General features: G+C 47.8%; 2 protein-coding genes across 2 annotated transcripts; one reads left to right on the forward strand and one right to left on the reverse strand.

Moving 5' to 3' along the window:
* The first annotated feature begins 9,971 nt into the window (after window positions 1–9,971).
* Window positions 9,972–12,816, forward strand: LOC124662033 (glutamyl-tRNA reductase 2-like). Its single transcript, XM_047199919.1, has 3 exons — window positions 9,972–10,418; window positions 11,013–11,254; window positions 11,364–12,816. Exons 1-3 carry the CDS (start codon window positions 10,205–10,207, stop codon window positions 12,495–12,497), a joined length of 1,590 nt encoding a protein of 529 aa, XP_047055875.1. The 5' UTR covers window positions 9,972–10,204; the 3' UTR covers window positions 12,498–12,816.
* A 1,677-nt stretch (window positions 12,817–14,493) lies between these two features.
* On the reverse strand, window positions 14,494–16,367 carry LOC124667813 (amidophosphoribosyltransferase, chloroplastic-like). Its single transcript, XM_047205056.1, has one exon. It carries the CDS (start codon window positions 16,365–16,367, stop codon window positions 14,724–14,726), a length of 1,644 nt encoding a protein of 547 aa, XP_047061012.1. The 3' UTR covers window positions 14,494–14,723.
* Window positions 16,368–16,743: the final 376 nt, after the last annotated feature.

Here is a 16,743-nt window from a genome sequence, read left to right on the forward strand (position 1 = left end):
GGGCATTTTTGTTGGATATGCGGAGAACTCTCACGCCTATAGATACTACAACCGGTCCACTCGGGACTATTGAAGTATCTTGTGACGTAGTGTTCTTGGAGGATAATGGCTCCCAAGTGGAGCAAGTTGTTCCATGTGTTGCGAGTAATGATGATGATCCATCTAGTGCCATCAAGAATATGGGCATTGGACACATCCGGCCCATGGAAGTACATAGTGATGATCAAGGTGATGGAATAGAAGTATCAAGCTCACCTCAAGTTGAGCCTAGCTCAACTCAAGTTGAACCATCAAGTGCAACCCAAGATGTATCCTCCACTCGAAGATGAGCCACATCCCGAAGAACAAGAAGAAAGCCCTCAACCCACTGAGCAAGATCATGATGATGATCAAGAAACATCTTCAACTCATGTTCAAGCTCAAGTTGTCCCTCATGATCAAGTATTAGCAAGAGATGAATTCATTGATCATGAAGGAACCATTCGGAAGATCAAGGCGGCTACAAGGGCAAGTGACATGAAAGTGGATCTTGTCCTCGGTAGCATCTCAAAAGGAGTGGTAACTCGTAGACACCATTCATTACTTATGACTTATTGTCAACATCATGCGTTTGTTTCTAGTTTTGAGCCACTCAAGGTACATGAAGCCTTGGTTGATCCGGATTGGGTCATTGCCATGCAAGAAGAATTAGAGTGTTTCACCCGCAATGAAGTATGGTCTCTAGTTGAGAGACCCAAGGACCATCGCATCAATGTCATTGGGACCAAATGGGTGTTCAAGAACAAGCAAGATGAGGATGGCATTGTCATTAGAAATAAAGCAAGGTTAGTGGCGCAAGGGTTTGCCCAATTAGAAGGTATGGACTTTGAGGATACCTTTGCGCCGGTAGCCCGTCTTGAAGCTATTCGTCTTTTGCTTGCATTTGCATCTTTCCACAATTTCAAACTATACCAAATGGATGTGAAAAGTGCATTTTTGAATGGTCCTCTAAAAGAAACCGCATATGTAGCTCAACCCCGGGTTTCGAAGACCCATGCCGAGCCCAACCATGTGTATTTACTCCATAAGGCACTCTACGGTCTCAAGCAAGCTCCACGTGCTTGGTATGAGTTCCTTAGGGATTTTCTACTACAAGATGGGTTTTGCATGGGTACTGGTCGATTCCACCCTTTTCACCAAGCGGGTTAAAGGGGTGGCTTGTTTATATGTCAAATATATGTTGATGATATTATATTTGGTGGAACTAACCCCAATCATAACAAAGCTTTTGAGCAATTGATGACTAGGAAATTTGAGATGTCCATGATGGGGGAGTTGAAGTTCTTCCTCGGCTTCCAAGTGAGGCAACTTGCAAAAGGCACCTTCATCTCTCAAGAAAAGTATGTGAAGGACATGCTCAAGAAGTTCAACATGACCAATGCAAGCCCAATGAAGACACCCATGCCCGTAAAGGGGCAACTTGGCTCATGTGACGGTGAGAAGGATGTGGACATAAAGGTATACCGTTCCATGATAGGATCCTTGCTCTACCTTTGTGCCTCTAGGCCGGATATCATGCTAAGTGTAGGGATGTGTGCTCGTTTTCAATCCGCTCCTAAGGAGAGCCATTTGATGGCGGTCAAACGGATTCTAAGATACCTTGTTCTCACTCCTACTCTCGGGCTATGGTATCCAAAGGGGTCAACCTTTGAACTCATTGGCTACTCGGACTCCGATTGGGCCGGTGATAAGGTTGACCGGAAGTCTACCTCCGGGGCTTGCCAATTTATTGGCCGGTCATTGAGTGAGTTGGTCATCCAAGAAACAAAACTCCACCGCTTTATCCACCGCCGAAGCCGAATATATATCCGCGGCATCTTGTTGCACTCAATTGTTATGGATGAAGCAAACCTTGAAAGACTATGGTGTGTCTCTTGGTACGGTGCCTCTTCTATGTGACAATGAAAGTGCAATAAAGATCGCCAATAACCCGGTTCAACATTGTCGCACCAAACATATTGACATTCGCCATCACTTCCTACGTGATCATGTTGCCAATAAGGATATTGATCTCACTCATGTGGGAACAACCTACCAATTGGCGGATATTTTCACTAAGCCTTTGGATGAAGCCCGGTTTGTAAACTTGAGAGGAGAACTTGGTATTCTTGATCCTAAAAACTTGGATTGAATCAACTTCTTGCACTATATTCTTGCATTTATCTAACTATCTAGCTTAGAGGCATAGCACATATGGGGATAGTCATCTTACCATGTCTTGGTATGATGCATACCCATGTGTGCAACATAAATAGACCCAATGTCATTATATGGACCCAAGCACGTCTCTTCGAGGTCACATGACATTTGCGCTTTCACATAGGGGGAGTAATCCCCCGCCCCTCATTTAGTCTCAAATTGCAACTTGATTTGACTATACAAGGCTAAATGATTTTATTGCAAAAATCACTTCAAAAAATGACTTATGACTCTTGATTTATACTTCGAATCATGCCCATTGTTGCTATTTACATCTTGTTTGGATTTTCACTCCAATGGGTATGCCTAGAGAATTTTGTGTTTCCAACCCCATGTCTATGCTCATCTTATCATCCTCTATCTATCTATATGTACATGTCATCATCATATGAGCATTCATACACACTTACACAAAGAATAGGGGCAAAACGAGGCAAAAACGAAATACATCTGAGTGGCCGGTCTCTGGCCCGGTTGGACCGGATCCTGGACCGGATCGGCCGGCGCCAGGTCCGGTCGACCGGACGCTCGACCGGCCGGGCGGCTGTTATGTTTTGAAGAAGGATACCCCTTGGGGGCTTCTTCCTCATTATCCCCAACCTCCAAACACACCATGGCCGCCGCCCCCACAAGCTCCACCACGTCCTAGGCCCTTCCCCCCACTAGTTTCTCCCCAAACTTCACTCCACCATAGATCGGGATCCCTCAAGCCTCTTCACCAAAGGATTTGGCTCCTCCCAAGCTATTTTGGGAGATCTTGGGGATTTGGTCCTCAACCTCTTGTTCACGTGTTCCTCCTGCTCACTTGGGCAAAGAGGACAATGTCTTCGGGTAACTCCTTCTCCCTACCCCTCTCCCTCTTACTTTTCCTCTCACATTGCCACATTTTGAGGAACTTTGAGAAAAATTAGGGTTAGGGTTAGGGTTAGTAAGTCCTCATGCCACCTAGAGTGTCTCACATGCCTATGCACATTGTTCACTCTTCTAGTATAGTCTATGTTCAAGTTTGTGAGTTTTTGCATGATTTTGTGTCGAATTTCTGGGCAAACATCACACCTCAGCATAACCCGGCTTACAGCCCGGTCGACCGGCCTCTCAACCGGCCGGTCCGGCGTCAGGTCCGGTCAAACCGGATGAACAACCGGCTGGTCCGGTCCACCGTCCGGTCTGACCGGCCCCTGCGCCGGCCAGCCAAGCTTTTTCGCATAACTTCGTCGAGACACTTGGATATAGGCTATGCTTTTGGCTTCCTCATATATACTGATGACATGTACACTTATCCCCCCTGCTCCCTCTTGTGCTATTTTGCTGATTCACAGAAAGTTGGAGCGGTGAGGATCGTGGCACTACCGCCAAGAGAGGAAGGCTTGCAAGTGGCCGTGCAGCTCCGACCACTGGTGGCAGCTCAGCTAGGGGCCGTAGCAAGAACTCTGGAAATAAAAGGAAAGATAAACATGTAGCACAAGACGGTGATGAGGTATTGCCAGAGTACCATGTTGGTGATGTGCAAGTTGGGGCATGGAGAAGACTCAGAGAGTCCAACCCCTATCAGTATGAGGCACCTACCTACAAAGGGGGAGATAAGTTTTTCTGGACCAAGACACAGGAAGTCATGTGGAACGACTACTATAACTCCCAAGAGCATATGAAGTCTGGCACCATTGTTATGCACAAGGCCATCAAGGATGTCATTGGAATGTATGAAACCACCAAGTTTCGCTTTGTGGTTGAGACCTTGAGGCGGATGGGGTTGTATGACCTCATGTGTTTGACACCTTCTGATGGATGCTACTGTCCAATCTTGGTGAGACGGTTTCATTGCACAGACTTTTTCCATGATGATGCAGCTAGGACTATGACTTGGATGACTGGCAAACAGAAATACACTTGCAACTATCTTGATCTCTGTGAAGCCTTGGGGTTTGGTGGAGGCCGTGCTCGTGGTTTCAAGATCTATTCTCAGCAGACATTCACCAGAGGGGACATTGCCTTTTGCTATCCTCCGAATCCCACATCTGGACCTCCCACCATCTCTGGCATGTACTACTCATACCTTATCATTGCCAAGCTATTCCGAGAGAGTCTCATTAGCAAGATTGGCGACACAAGTGAAGTTCGTGCATACCATCTGAACTTGATGTACTATTGCCATCCTGAGCATCAGCAACTTATTGATGGCTGTGATCTCATCTACTGTGAGCTACGGCGCTGTGTACGTGAACGATTGACTCCTAATCTTGCCCAGTATGTTCAGCTGCTCATCAACAGGGTTGTGCCAGCACCTCTCAATACGCAAGGTGAACGGGTCAGGATGGCAGCCTTCAGGGTACCTGCCCAAGGTGATAGACCGGAAGTCGCTGCCATGAGGCCTTCTGAGCGCCGGTCCAAGGAACGCCATGACCATGCTAGCTCCAGCCACTCTAGGCGCCCACAGCATGGTGTCTCACGGTTCTTCTCTAGCCTATGGCAGATGTGCAAGAACACCAATGATGTTGCACATCAAAGTCTTTCTTTGAACCAAGAGACGAGGCGGCGCCAAAATGAGTTCATGGCTTCTAGGAATGCACCTGTTCCTCCTCCTGGCGCTGAGTTGGAGCCTGTCCATGCACCAAACTGGGAGATGCCTCTCCTCTCTGATGAGATGTTCCAGAACTTTGATCCCTCCTTGTACTTTGGTGCTCCCCCTCCTAGACCTGCCCGTGCACCTACTCGGCTGATGCTTGATGATGAAGAGGATGAAGATGATGAGGATGACAATGGTGAGGATGATGATGAAGAAGCCGACGATGAGGATGGTGATGGCAGCTCTCCATCCGCGGGGCACGAGTTCTATTGATGGGACGCTAGCATCTCTCCTCTTTTCTTCGCCTTTTTGGTGTTCCGATGCCAAAGGGGAGAAGAGAGTAGAGTCTAGAATCACGGGGTTCTTTGATCGTCACAAGCCATGGGAGTTGCTTTATTTGGATTTTATATGGCTTGTGCGTATTTGCTTTGATTTCTCAAGAACCAGTTGCTACTTCGAATAATTCATGTATGGATATGTATGGACGACTATTATGTGTGCTACTCTATGTTAGGATAATCATGCTTCATGCTTTATGCTTATATATCTTGATATACTTGTCCATACCATGCTTGTTTCCTAAAGATATTGGGGGAGCTTCTCATATTCCACAAATGGTGCACTTTGCATTCAAACGCAAATTCTCCAAGTGCACACATTATGGGGGAGCTGTCGTAATATCTTATATGGAAACAAGGTTTAGAGCTTATCATAATATCTATATGTGACTCTAGCTCGGTTTGTCATCGTATACCAAAAAGGGGGAGATTGTAAGGGTATTTTACCCTTATCCATTATTTTGGTAACTATGACACCGTGCTAGAGTATTTGGACTAATACATGCCTACAAGATAATTCACAGGTATTAGCCAAAGAGGTATAATGGTGTATCGATGGCAAGGTTTGCAGAGTCTGGCCGGTCCCAGATCCGGTCAGACCGGCCCTGGCGCCGGACGACCCGGTCACCAACCGGACCCAGGACCGGTGCCATCCGGACGAGATCCAGTAAAGAATGAAGAGTGGCCCGGTCAGTGTCCGGTCGCCAGCCCGGTTGGATCCGGCTGCTCCGGTTCCTGGCCCGGTCGGACCGGGCTCCAGACCGGGCGTCCCGGTCGACGACCGGCTCTTGCGCTCGTGCCATCCGGGCACTATCCGAGTAAAGAATGGCGCCTGCCGGTCAAGACCCGGTCCCGGCTCCGGTTGGAAACCGGCCGGTCCGGTCGGTGGCCCGGTCGGACCGGGCCGTGGACCGGCCTGTCCGGCGCCGAGTCCGGTCGGCCGGGCTCCTCGAGGAATCTGCCGATGTGGCAAGTGACCAACGGCCATATTTCGAAGTACACTATAAATAGGCCTTCTTCTACCTCACGAACGAGTTAGGCACTACACTACAAGCTGTTCTTGAGCTCCTTCTTCCATGCTCCATTGTTAGAAACACCAAAAGCCTCGGATCTCTCTCCTCCTCCACCCAAACTCAAATCCCTCCGGGAAACGATAGAGGAGGACCCGATCTACCGTTCTACCAAGCCAAATCTTATTCCCCCTTGTATTCATCAAGAAGCTTGCTTCCTAGGGTTCCTTGGAAACCCTAGGTGGGCAAGAGGAGTCCGGAAGCATCCGGGCTGTGGATCTGCTCCGGGCAAGATTGTGAAGGTTTGGAGGCTACCTCAAAGTCTACCACAAGTGAGAGAGCTATTCCTTCGTGGGATAGGCTCCGAAGAATAGGGTGAGCCTTCGTGGCGCGGGGAATCCTTCGTGGGACCTCCACTCCTCCAAACGTGACGTACCTTGTTGCAAAGCAAGGGAACACGGGAATACATCCTCGTCTCCGCGTGCTATCGGTTATCTCTAACCGAACTCCTTACTTGTGATTTAACCGCCTGTGAGAGCCTTCGTGCTCGAGTTAGTTGTATCCTCATATAGGTTGCTTCACCTAGTTTGCATTAGGCTCACCTTTATATTCCGCAAAGCCTAATATTGCAAAGAAAGAATTAAAATATGTAGAAACCTATTCACCCCCCCTCTAGGTTTACCATCTCTATACTTTCAGAGAGATGAAATCCCATTCAAGAAGAAATCTTTTTTTGGGACATTTCCTGCACTCCGGTTTTTGGTTTGAACTGATCGGGCCTAGAACGGACCACTCAGTCTATCGTCTGGATGACCGAATCTAGGATCGAGTCTATTAGTTTCGACCGGACTGCAACCATGTGCATACCATAGCCACTTTCAGGAGCTCAATTGGTTTTGGTCCAGTCATGCGGTTGCTCGACCGACCGCTCCAGTCTAGTGTCGGGGCGTTCAACTAAAACCAATATGGAGCGAAAATGTTCAAAACGGCTAGGTTTTCTCCCTTGGGCTATATAAGCCAAACCTTCTTCTTGGAAGGGTAGGTCGACCAACTCCAAATATCAAGAACCTTCATTCTTTTTGTACCATTGTTGAGACACCAAAGCTTGAGGATTTCCCATTTTCCAACGAAACAGGGGAAAGGAAGGGGAGGTCCTGATCTACAATCTCACCAAGATAATCATCATTCCACTTGATGTCATTGAGCTAGCTTAATACTCAAGGGTTCGTCGGAACCCTCGGCAGCCAGGGTCACCTAGAAGCATCTGGCTTGTAGATTTGCTCGTGGAAATTTTGTGAGGGTTTAGAGGCCACCTTAAGTCTAACCACTAGTGATTGAGCTCATACTTCATGGAGGAGGCTCAAAGAGAAGAAGGTGGGCTTTCGTAGTGTATTGGGGTTCTTCGTGGTAACCCGCACCTACCAAATAGTGACTAGATTCCCTCAAGGAAGTGAACATATGGATACATCTTCGTTTCCACGTGCCTCGGTTATTCTTATCTAAGCTCTTTTACTTGTAGATTTACATTTGTGATAACCTTCATGCTAGCTTGAAGTATCTTATTGCACCACCTTGTTGTTAGACTCACCTTGTTATCCGCATAGTCTAATACTTGCGAAAATAAAAGTAAAATTTGTAGAAACCTATTCACCCCTCTAGGTTACCTTCTCTATCCTTTTAGAAGTCCTAAATCTCAGGCATCAGCTTATTTGTACATGAGGAACACTAGACTCAACACAGGTTTACTAAGTCGTGACCTCTTCTTTAACCATGTGTGTGTTAAGCTAGTGTCTCAATCAATAAATGTGGACTGGTGCTTGAGGAGATTTTCAAAGAAATGGTATATGTTTTGTGGTAGTTTATTTGAAATTGGATTGAGAATACCAAGAGTTCAAATTTCAAGATCAGACCCATCCTTAATAGTATGGATTTTTCCTATGACTCAAATATATAAAATAATATACTATGATCTTCATCCTGGTTATGCTTCGAGTCTTCAAGTGCGCCGGATCAACATTAAGCTTCAATGGACTCCTTAGGTCTTCACTCTTCAAGCATGCTATATGAGTTTCTTGCTTCAACGTGACGACTGTATCATTTGTGAAATCAAGTTCCTTGCTTAAACGTTGTTCTTCTATAGTTCTTAGCATTTTACTTCAGTGGAGTTCGTGCCTCCAGTCTATCCTAAGTGCGTGATTTAATGTTGATTGTCTTGTAACTCTGAAGCTTGATTATTTAGAAATACCTTGATGTAGGACTTCTATTTGTTGAGCGTGAATCTAGAATCCTTTGTTGCAAATCATTTAATAGTCTTCAACTGCACCATATGTTCTTGTTTCGACAAGCTTAGTATATGTTCCTTGAATCTCTTCAGATAGCATTGTCTTCAACTTCTTCTTCAAGGAATCATCTTCGTAGAAAATATGTCATAGTAGATCAACTTCTTCTTGTGACTTAGAAACGTAATGGATGATGAAGATCTTTTCATAAGCTTTCAATTTGGTTTACACAACTTCTGAGTTTCTTATGCATTAAGCTGAGTATGCCTTGCATTCAATAAGAATGTTTTGCTTGAGGCGTGTTCTTCCACTTGAGTTCTTACATGCACAACCTTGCTTGACTCATGTGTGAGTCAAGGTTCTGGTGGTTAATACTTTTCTTGGACTAAGTGTCCGAGTATGCTAATATGAACTTTATCCCCTTCAGAGTGTTGTTGTCGGTCATCAAAACCCACAAGGAGTGCATAGTGTTCACTTTTAATTACTCTCACAAATATCTATGTTCAAAGATCCAAAAGCATTCTCACATCCCTAGCTCCAATTAGAGTGGTTTTAAGTGAAGGGGTTAAGGGGATTGAATAGAAACCTAGACGTTGTTGAGATCCAATACCCCCCTCCCCGAAGAGTGTTTGACCATTTTTTGAGCCATCATTACGCTTTTTAATCATGTATAGGTTGAGGAGTCCTAGATCGTAAAAGTCACCCAAAGCATTCTAGTTGTGATTTTCCCAAGAATTTGTGAAGTTAGGAAGCTACCTCAAGACATCAATTAGTGGATTGATCAAGTACTTTGTTGGATTTGCTCAGAGAGAAAGAGAAGAAGGCTAGATCAACACATGATGGGGTGGTGTTGGTTGCCACGACCTCTCCAAGGGAGATTAGATTCCCCTTAAGGACTTGAACTTTGGGATACATTATCTTTATCTTTGTGCCCCCTTGGATGATCTCTTTTCTTGTTATTATTGTGCCTTTTTAATCTTCTTGCTAGTATAACCTTTGCAATATATGATTGTATCGCCTATTTACATTTTATATAACCTTTATATTTCACACTCCCTCTTAAATCAATAAAAAGGACTCAATGCAGGGAGTTTCTTTGATACAATCATCTAGGGTGTCCCATTGCTAAAAATCGTCGTAATGGACAAACAAATGATAACTCCACCTCCATTATACAATGCAATCATTCACTACTTGGCCTATTGGCCTTCTGTTTTTCTATGTTAATATTGCCATAATGGCTGGCAGAGTTGTCCAAATTTTCTTTGAAGTTCTTCATGGACTATTCAAAATTCCCGAGTTATTTTTAGTTGCAGGTAAATGATTTCCTAAGTTTACCTACGTATTGTTAGACTTTTGCAGCTTAGCGTTTCGAAAAGTCCATCCATGTTTTTTATTATATGGAGATGTTTCAACTAGTCGAAACAAAATTGTAGTATTCTGAAAAAAGAATGTGGCAAGAGAGCGCTGACCGGAGACCAAGCCCCAAACGCGTCCCATTGTGCGCGGCACACGCCATACCGCCGCCGGCACCACCAACCGCCCCCTTTGGCTCCAGCTTTTCTTCCCCCCCTGCCCCTGGTCATCAGACCAACACGAGGCGAATGCCAATTCCACACGCCCTCCATCTTCCTCCCCGCAGCTGAGCTCCGTCCAAGAACGCGGGTCGCACTACATCATCGCCGAGAGAGAGGGAGACATACAAGGATCTCTCTCTCTATCTCTCTGATCTATCTACCGTGATTAAGCGTAGAAGGCTGCTGCATTCGTTGTCTGATGATGGCCAGCACGACGTCGTCAGCGGCCGTGGCGGGAGCACTATTCTCCGCTTCCAAGCCGCGGGGTTCCGCCGCGTGCCCGAGGGTCCCCGCCGGCCGGCGGCGGGCGTCCTGCGTGGTACGGTGCGACGCCGGCGTGGAGGTCCAGGCGCAGGCGGCGGCCAAGGCGGCTAGCATCGCCGCGCTCGAGCAGTTCAAGATCTCCGCCGACCGTGAGTTCCCTCGCCTCGAATTTACTCTGATGTGAGATTAGGCCGGTTTTGTTCCGTTGGTGGTGCGCGAATTCAGGGATCTTTGCGGTGCTTTGTGGATGTAGCGCGACTTGGTCAACGTTTTGGTGGTGTAGTAGTATTTGGTCAGCAGGTCGGAACTTGGAGAGCTCTTCCAGATCCTTGGTGATCCCTTTTTTTGGGACGTGCTTTGCAGCTGCACTGAAAAAACTAGTAGCATGACGAAATTGCGATACTAGTAATCGAATCCTACACGAATGATGCCATTCTTTTGAGGGATAAGATATCAAACATGATAATAATGGACAGTACTCGTTGCATGCTGTTGGAGTCATACATTTGCCAAGTACTATATATCACTGATTTTTATTTAAAATTGGGGTCTTTCACTATTTAGCATGTTGGAGTCTATCACTATTTAACATTTCACATATGAGATAATGTGTTGTTTTCGTTTGCAAGCACGTGTCAAAGTTTCCAAGAGTTTGTGATGATATGTAGTCGTCGTCAGTTTCATTCTTTGATTAGAAGCTTTTATGCTCGACTATTTTGACAATGTTTCTGTTTTCATACCAGGCTACATGAAAGAAAGGAGTAGCATAGCTGTAATTGGCCTCAGCATACACACAGCACCGGTGGAGATGCGTGAAAAACTCGCGGTCGCAGAAGAACTATGGCCCCGTGCTGTTTCAGAACTCACCAATCTTAATCACATTGAAGAGGCTGCTGTTCTTAGTACCTGCAACAGGATGGAAATTTATGTGGTGGCTTTATCCTGGAACCGGGGTATGAGAGAAGTGGTGGATTGGATGTCAATGGTAAGGATTATTTTACCAAATCAAATGCTTATTTGCTGTTTTTTTTTTCTGTTGTCAAGAACACAGTTTGCGAAGAAAAGCTCTAATGTAGTACTGCTTATTTTTGCAGAAAAGTGGGATCCCAGCTTCTGAGCTCAGGGAGCACCTCTTCATGTTGCGTGACAGTGATGCTACCCGACATCTGTTTGAGGTGTCTGCTGGGCTTGACTCTTTAGTTCTTGGAGAAGGACAAATACTCGCTCAAGTTAAGCAAGTTGTCAGAAGTGGGCAAAACAGTGGAGGCTTGGGAAAGAACATCGATAGGATGTTCAAGGATGCGATCACAGCTGGAAAGCGTGTCCGCTCTGAAACAAACATATCATCTGGTGCTGTGTCTGTCAGTTCAGCCGCGGTTGAATTGGCCCTGATGAAGCTTCCGAGGTCTGACTGCTTGTCAGCTAGGATGCTTTTGATCGGTGCTGGCAAAATGGGGAAATTGGTGATCAAACATCTGATGGCCAAAGGATGCAAGAAGGTTGTTGTGGTGAACCGCTCTATTGAAAGGGTAGATGCCATCCGGGAAGAGATGAATGACATCGAGATTGTGTATAGGCCTCTCACAGAGATGTATGAAGCTGCAGCCGATGCTGATGTTGTGTTCACAAGCACCTCATCTGAATCCCCATTGTTCATGAAGGAACACGCGCAAGTACTTCCTCCTATTTCTGATGCGGCTGGTGGTGTTCGACTTTTTGTCGACATATCTGTCCCCCGGAACGTCAGTGCCTGTGTGTCTGATGTTGGCCATGCACGAGTATACAATGTTGATGACTTGAAAGAGGTGGTGGAAGAAAACAAGCAAGACCGACTCAGGAAAGCAATGGAGGCCCAGACAATAATTTCCGAAGAACTAAAACGGTTCGAGGCATGGAGGGACTCCCTAGAGACCGTTCCAACCATCAAGTCGCTGAGGTCGTATGCCGACAGGATCAGGGCTTCAGAGCTTGACAAGTGCCTGCAGAAGATCGGAGAAGATGCCCTGACCAAGAAAATGAAAAGATCCATTGAGCAGCTCAGTACCGGCATAGTGAACAAGCTTCTTCATGGCCCATTGCAACACCTCAGATGCGATGGCACCGACAGCCACACCCTCGGTGAAACACTCGAGAACATGCGCGCCCTCAACAGGATGTTTAGCCTCGACACCGAGAAGGCAATCATGGAGCAGAAGATCAAGGCCAAGGTGGAGAAGACCCAAAACTGAGATCACTGGCGATTTTCTGCCTCTACATCTACCTATATCCCCAATCTTTCCTGACACTCTAATTCCAATTTTGTTTAACTAATTCTTACTTGGCGCTCCTTGCCGAATTCTTCAATTCATCAATTGTCTAGTGAATTAGCACCATTGCAGCCAGCAAATATGTTTGAGATAGCATCCCTGTAAAACAAAATGTTGAGATGGCAAAATTTCTGCTCCACAACAACTTTTCTTCATTATGTTGTCGGAGAACCCATTTCTGAAGTTCGACTGTATACAATATTGGACAAAATATAAAGGAATATATCAGTATGCTAAATGACTCTTGGGATGCATTACTCTATACTGTAAGCTTAGCTCTTGTATTTAACAGTTGAGAGTTAATACTTGTGAATGTTGAGATAGAGTTCAGGTATCCTTTGTCTGCACTCCGCAGTGTTCACTTATGCAGTTTTCTGCACCGATCTGCTAACAATAGAAGCTTGTCAAGTTACTATTAACTTAATAGTTGCATTATTATTTTGGCAAGTGCTATCAGATGAAAAATCATGTTTAGTCTATAGCTACCACTCTCTCCATGTGAAATAGAATGGCTTGCAACGCGTGACGTGTGACTAAATCAGCCTGATGTAGAAAACGAGCCACACTCCATATGAACTCTGTTGCTTGGCTTTGCAGATCTAAACTATATTTGGCATGAATATTTTCTTGGTTCAACAGGAGCTTAAAAAATGCACCTAGCCGGCCATAAAAAAAAAATGCAAGCCCTAATAGTGACATTAGCTTGAAGAAGAGAGCGCCATGATGGAGATATTGAGCCAAATTCACAGCCCAACTTACACTAGCTACTAGGTTTTTTTTTTTACAACAACACTAGCTACTAGGTTTGTCTTAATAAAAACTGCATTTCCAGTCTGGATACAAAACGGGTGTTATGGACGTTGTTTCTTTCTCCGCAGTGCATCTTTCTCCCTAGTGGAAAACATTTCTTTTGTCAATTAATTAACCCAAGAAAAGTTTTTGAAACCTTACTGAGAGGGCATGGAAAGGTTTTGAAACCTTACTGAGCATTCAAATCTAAAATCTGCATATCTATCAAGAACCCAAGCATGCATATAACGTAGTTCAGCTGACCATGGCGAGAGCAGAGTAAGTTTATCAGCTGACCATCACTTAGCTCTGTTCCTTGCCCTGCAGTTGTCAACACACGAAGAAAAACCTTAAGGCCTCTTTGATTTATAAGATTTCCACAGAAATATTGTAGGATTCAAATCTTCAGGAATTTTCCCTATGATGGTTGTTTGGTTTGTAGGATTGAATCTCATGGGAATTATGTCTAATGAATCATCTGCACTAGTTTTCATAGGAAATCTAATATATGCTCAAACCTCATTTTCAGAATCCTTCTTTTCCTGTGATGAAATTAAACAAATTTTGGTACATATGAAATCCAACAAAATTGGATTAAGCATGTAATATCAATCCTGCGTTATCAAAATCCCTCGAAACTCAGAGGCCCTACAAGGTTGAAATGGACTATCACGTCTCCTGGTTGTCCTTTGCCTCCTCCAATTTCTCCAACAACGGCATTCAGTTCTCAAGCTCTGAAACTAGCTCGCACCTCTAAACAACTCAAGACATGCTTGAATCCTCTTTAATACTAATACGAACTCAAGGCATGAATGGTGCACCCTGAACACAATGGCGCATCCTATAGGTACGGCCTGACAATGACATGTCGCTTGCCCGGCTTGTATGAAGTTTACAAGGTTGACTGACAGGACGCAAGTTCCACACCCATCGACACACTATTACAACTATGCGAGAAATTCTTCGATATATGTTGCCACTTGGACAGATGTTTGATTCGATTCGATAGAAGTAGCTCGCAAAATGCACTTCACAGAATTCAGTCAGGCAATTCTTTACAATGAACAGAAAGAAAATCACTAGGAATTCAGTCAGCCAACTCTTCACAATTGCCAGAAAGAAAATCCCCAAGTCGCCAACCTTTCTTTTATAAATTGATGATTTAACTCAAGAAAAGGGTTTTGAAGCCTCAATCGAGAGGCCACAAAAAGCTATCCGCTCACTGACACAAACTTAATAAGACCTGCAAAATTTCAGATGATATAATGCATTTGCCACCACACAATTCGACATGCCCACAATTAACCTAAAAAATCCCCTATAGGTAAAAGGATGCAGAGTATGGAGCCACTTCCCCCGTCAGTCTTCGAAAGCGGACACCAGCTCCGGCACCGGCTCAGGGAGCGGCACCGGGTAGTTCCTTGTAAAGCATGCGTCACAGAGCTCATTGGCCTCTTCGCCGTAGATGCTGTGCAGCTTGTCGATGGAGAGGAATCCGAGCGAGTCGCAACCGATCATCTTGCGCACGCCCTCAATGTCCAGCTTGTTCGATATGAGCTCGCCCTCACTGGGCGTGTCGATGCCATAGTGGCACCGGCCGACGACCGGGGGACTGGAGATGCGCATGTGCACCTCGCGCGCTCCGGCGTCGCGGAGCAGGCGCACGATCTTGCTGGAGGTGGTGCCGCGCACGATGGAGTCGTCGACGACGACCACGCTCTTGCCCTGGATGACGCCGCGCACGGGCGCGAGCTTGAGCTTGACGGCGAGGTCGCGGATGGCCTGCGTGGGCTGGATGAAGCTGCGGCCCGTGTAGTGGGACCGGATGAGGCCCTGCTGGAACTCGAGCCCCGACGCCTGCGCGAAGCCGAGCGCCGCGTAGAACCCGGAATCAGGGACAGGGATGACGACGTCGGCGGTGGGCGCGGGGGACTCCTCGGCGAGCGCGCGGCCGTATGCGGTGCGGCGCTCGTGGACGGCGTGGCCGAAGACGATGGAGTTGGGCAGGGCGAAGTAGATGTGCTCGAAGACGCACGACTTGCGCGGGCGGTGCGGGACGAGGCAGGCCGAGGAGACGGACATGTCCCTGCGGTCGACGACGATCACCTCCCCGGGCGCGACCTCGCGGTCGTAGACGGCGTCGATGAGGTCGAGCGCGCAGGTCTCGGACGAGAATACGACGGCGCCGTTGGGGCGGCGGCCCATGACGAGCGGGCGGAAGCCGAAGGGGTCGCGCACGGCGAAGAGCTTGTCGGCGGTGAGGAAGAGCAGCGAGTAGGCCCCGGCGAGGCGCTCGCAGGCGTCGCAGATCCGCGCGAGCAGCGGGCGCGAGAGCGAGGTGGCGATGAGGTGCAGGATGACCTCCGTGTCGGACGAGTTGTTGAAGATGGAGCCCTGCGTCTCGAGCTTGGCGCGCAGGGCCGTGTAGTTGACGAGGTTCCCGTTGTGCGCCACGGCGAGCTGCCCGAAGCGGTAGCCGGCGAGGAAGGGCTGCACGTTCTTCAGGTTGGGGCCCCCCGGGCCCGAGGTGGAGTAGCGGACGTGGCCGATGGCGGCCTGGCCCGGGAGGCTCTCGAGGCGGGCCTTGTCGCGGAAGACGTCGCCGACGAGGCCGAGGCCGGTGACGGACTTGAGCTCGCCGTCGTCCCCGGCGGCGCAGATGCCGGCGCCCTCCTCCCCGCGGTGCTGCAGCTTCTGCAGGCCCAGGTAGCAGAGGGATGAGGCCTCTGGGTCGCCGACGACGCCGAACACGCCGCACTCCTCGCGGGGGTGGTCGTCGCCGCCATCGTCGTCGTCGCCGAAGTTGAAGGGCGTGACGCTGTCAGACCAGGCGCGCACCGGTGCGGCGTGGACGGCGCGGTGGCGCAGCGGGAGGGGGGAGGGGGTGGCGTGGCGCCTGAGGAGGTGGTGGTGGGTGGGGGATGGGGCGGCGGCGGCGCGGGGATGGAGGAGGAGGCGGGAGGAGGGCGTGGTGGTCGAGGCGGCGGCGGTGGCGGCGGCCATGGGTGGGGTTGGGGGGTGTGAGGGGAGGAAATTGCACATAACATCATATGTTGGGGCATCTTTTGCAAGGAACCACAACCATGACTTGTTTTTGCACAGAACACCATATTTTGTTGTAATTGTTGCACAAAACACTAAGTAGGGTCCTTACCTCGTTTGATATATAATTAGGGCATCTCCAACGGGGCGATGCAAACGGACGTCGCGCGACCGTTTGCGTCCACGCGGACCGGAAATGCGCATGCACCCTGCTCCAGCGGGACGACGCATCGTGTCCAGGCCGCGGAGACGCAAACGCGGCGAAATATGTGACACATTTGCGTATCCGCGGACGCTGCACGGTCGCGCCGAGCGTTCGCTCGCTTCCCCCACGGGC

Source organism: Lolium rigidum, chromosome 6 (assembly GCF_022539505.1).
Source record: "Lolium rigidum isolate FL_2022 chromosome 6, APGP_CSIRO_Lrig_0.1, whole genome shotgun sequence".
Classification (NCBI taxonomy): Eukaryota; Viridiplantae; Streptophyta; class Magnoliopsida; order Poales; family Poaceae; genus Lolium; species Lolium rigidum.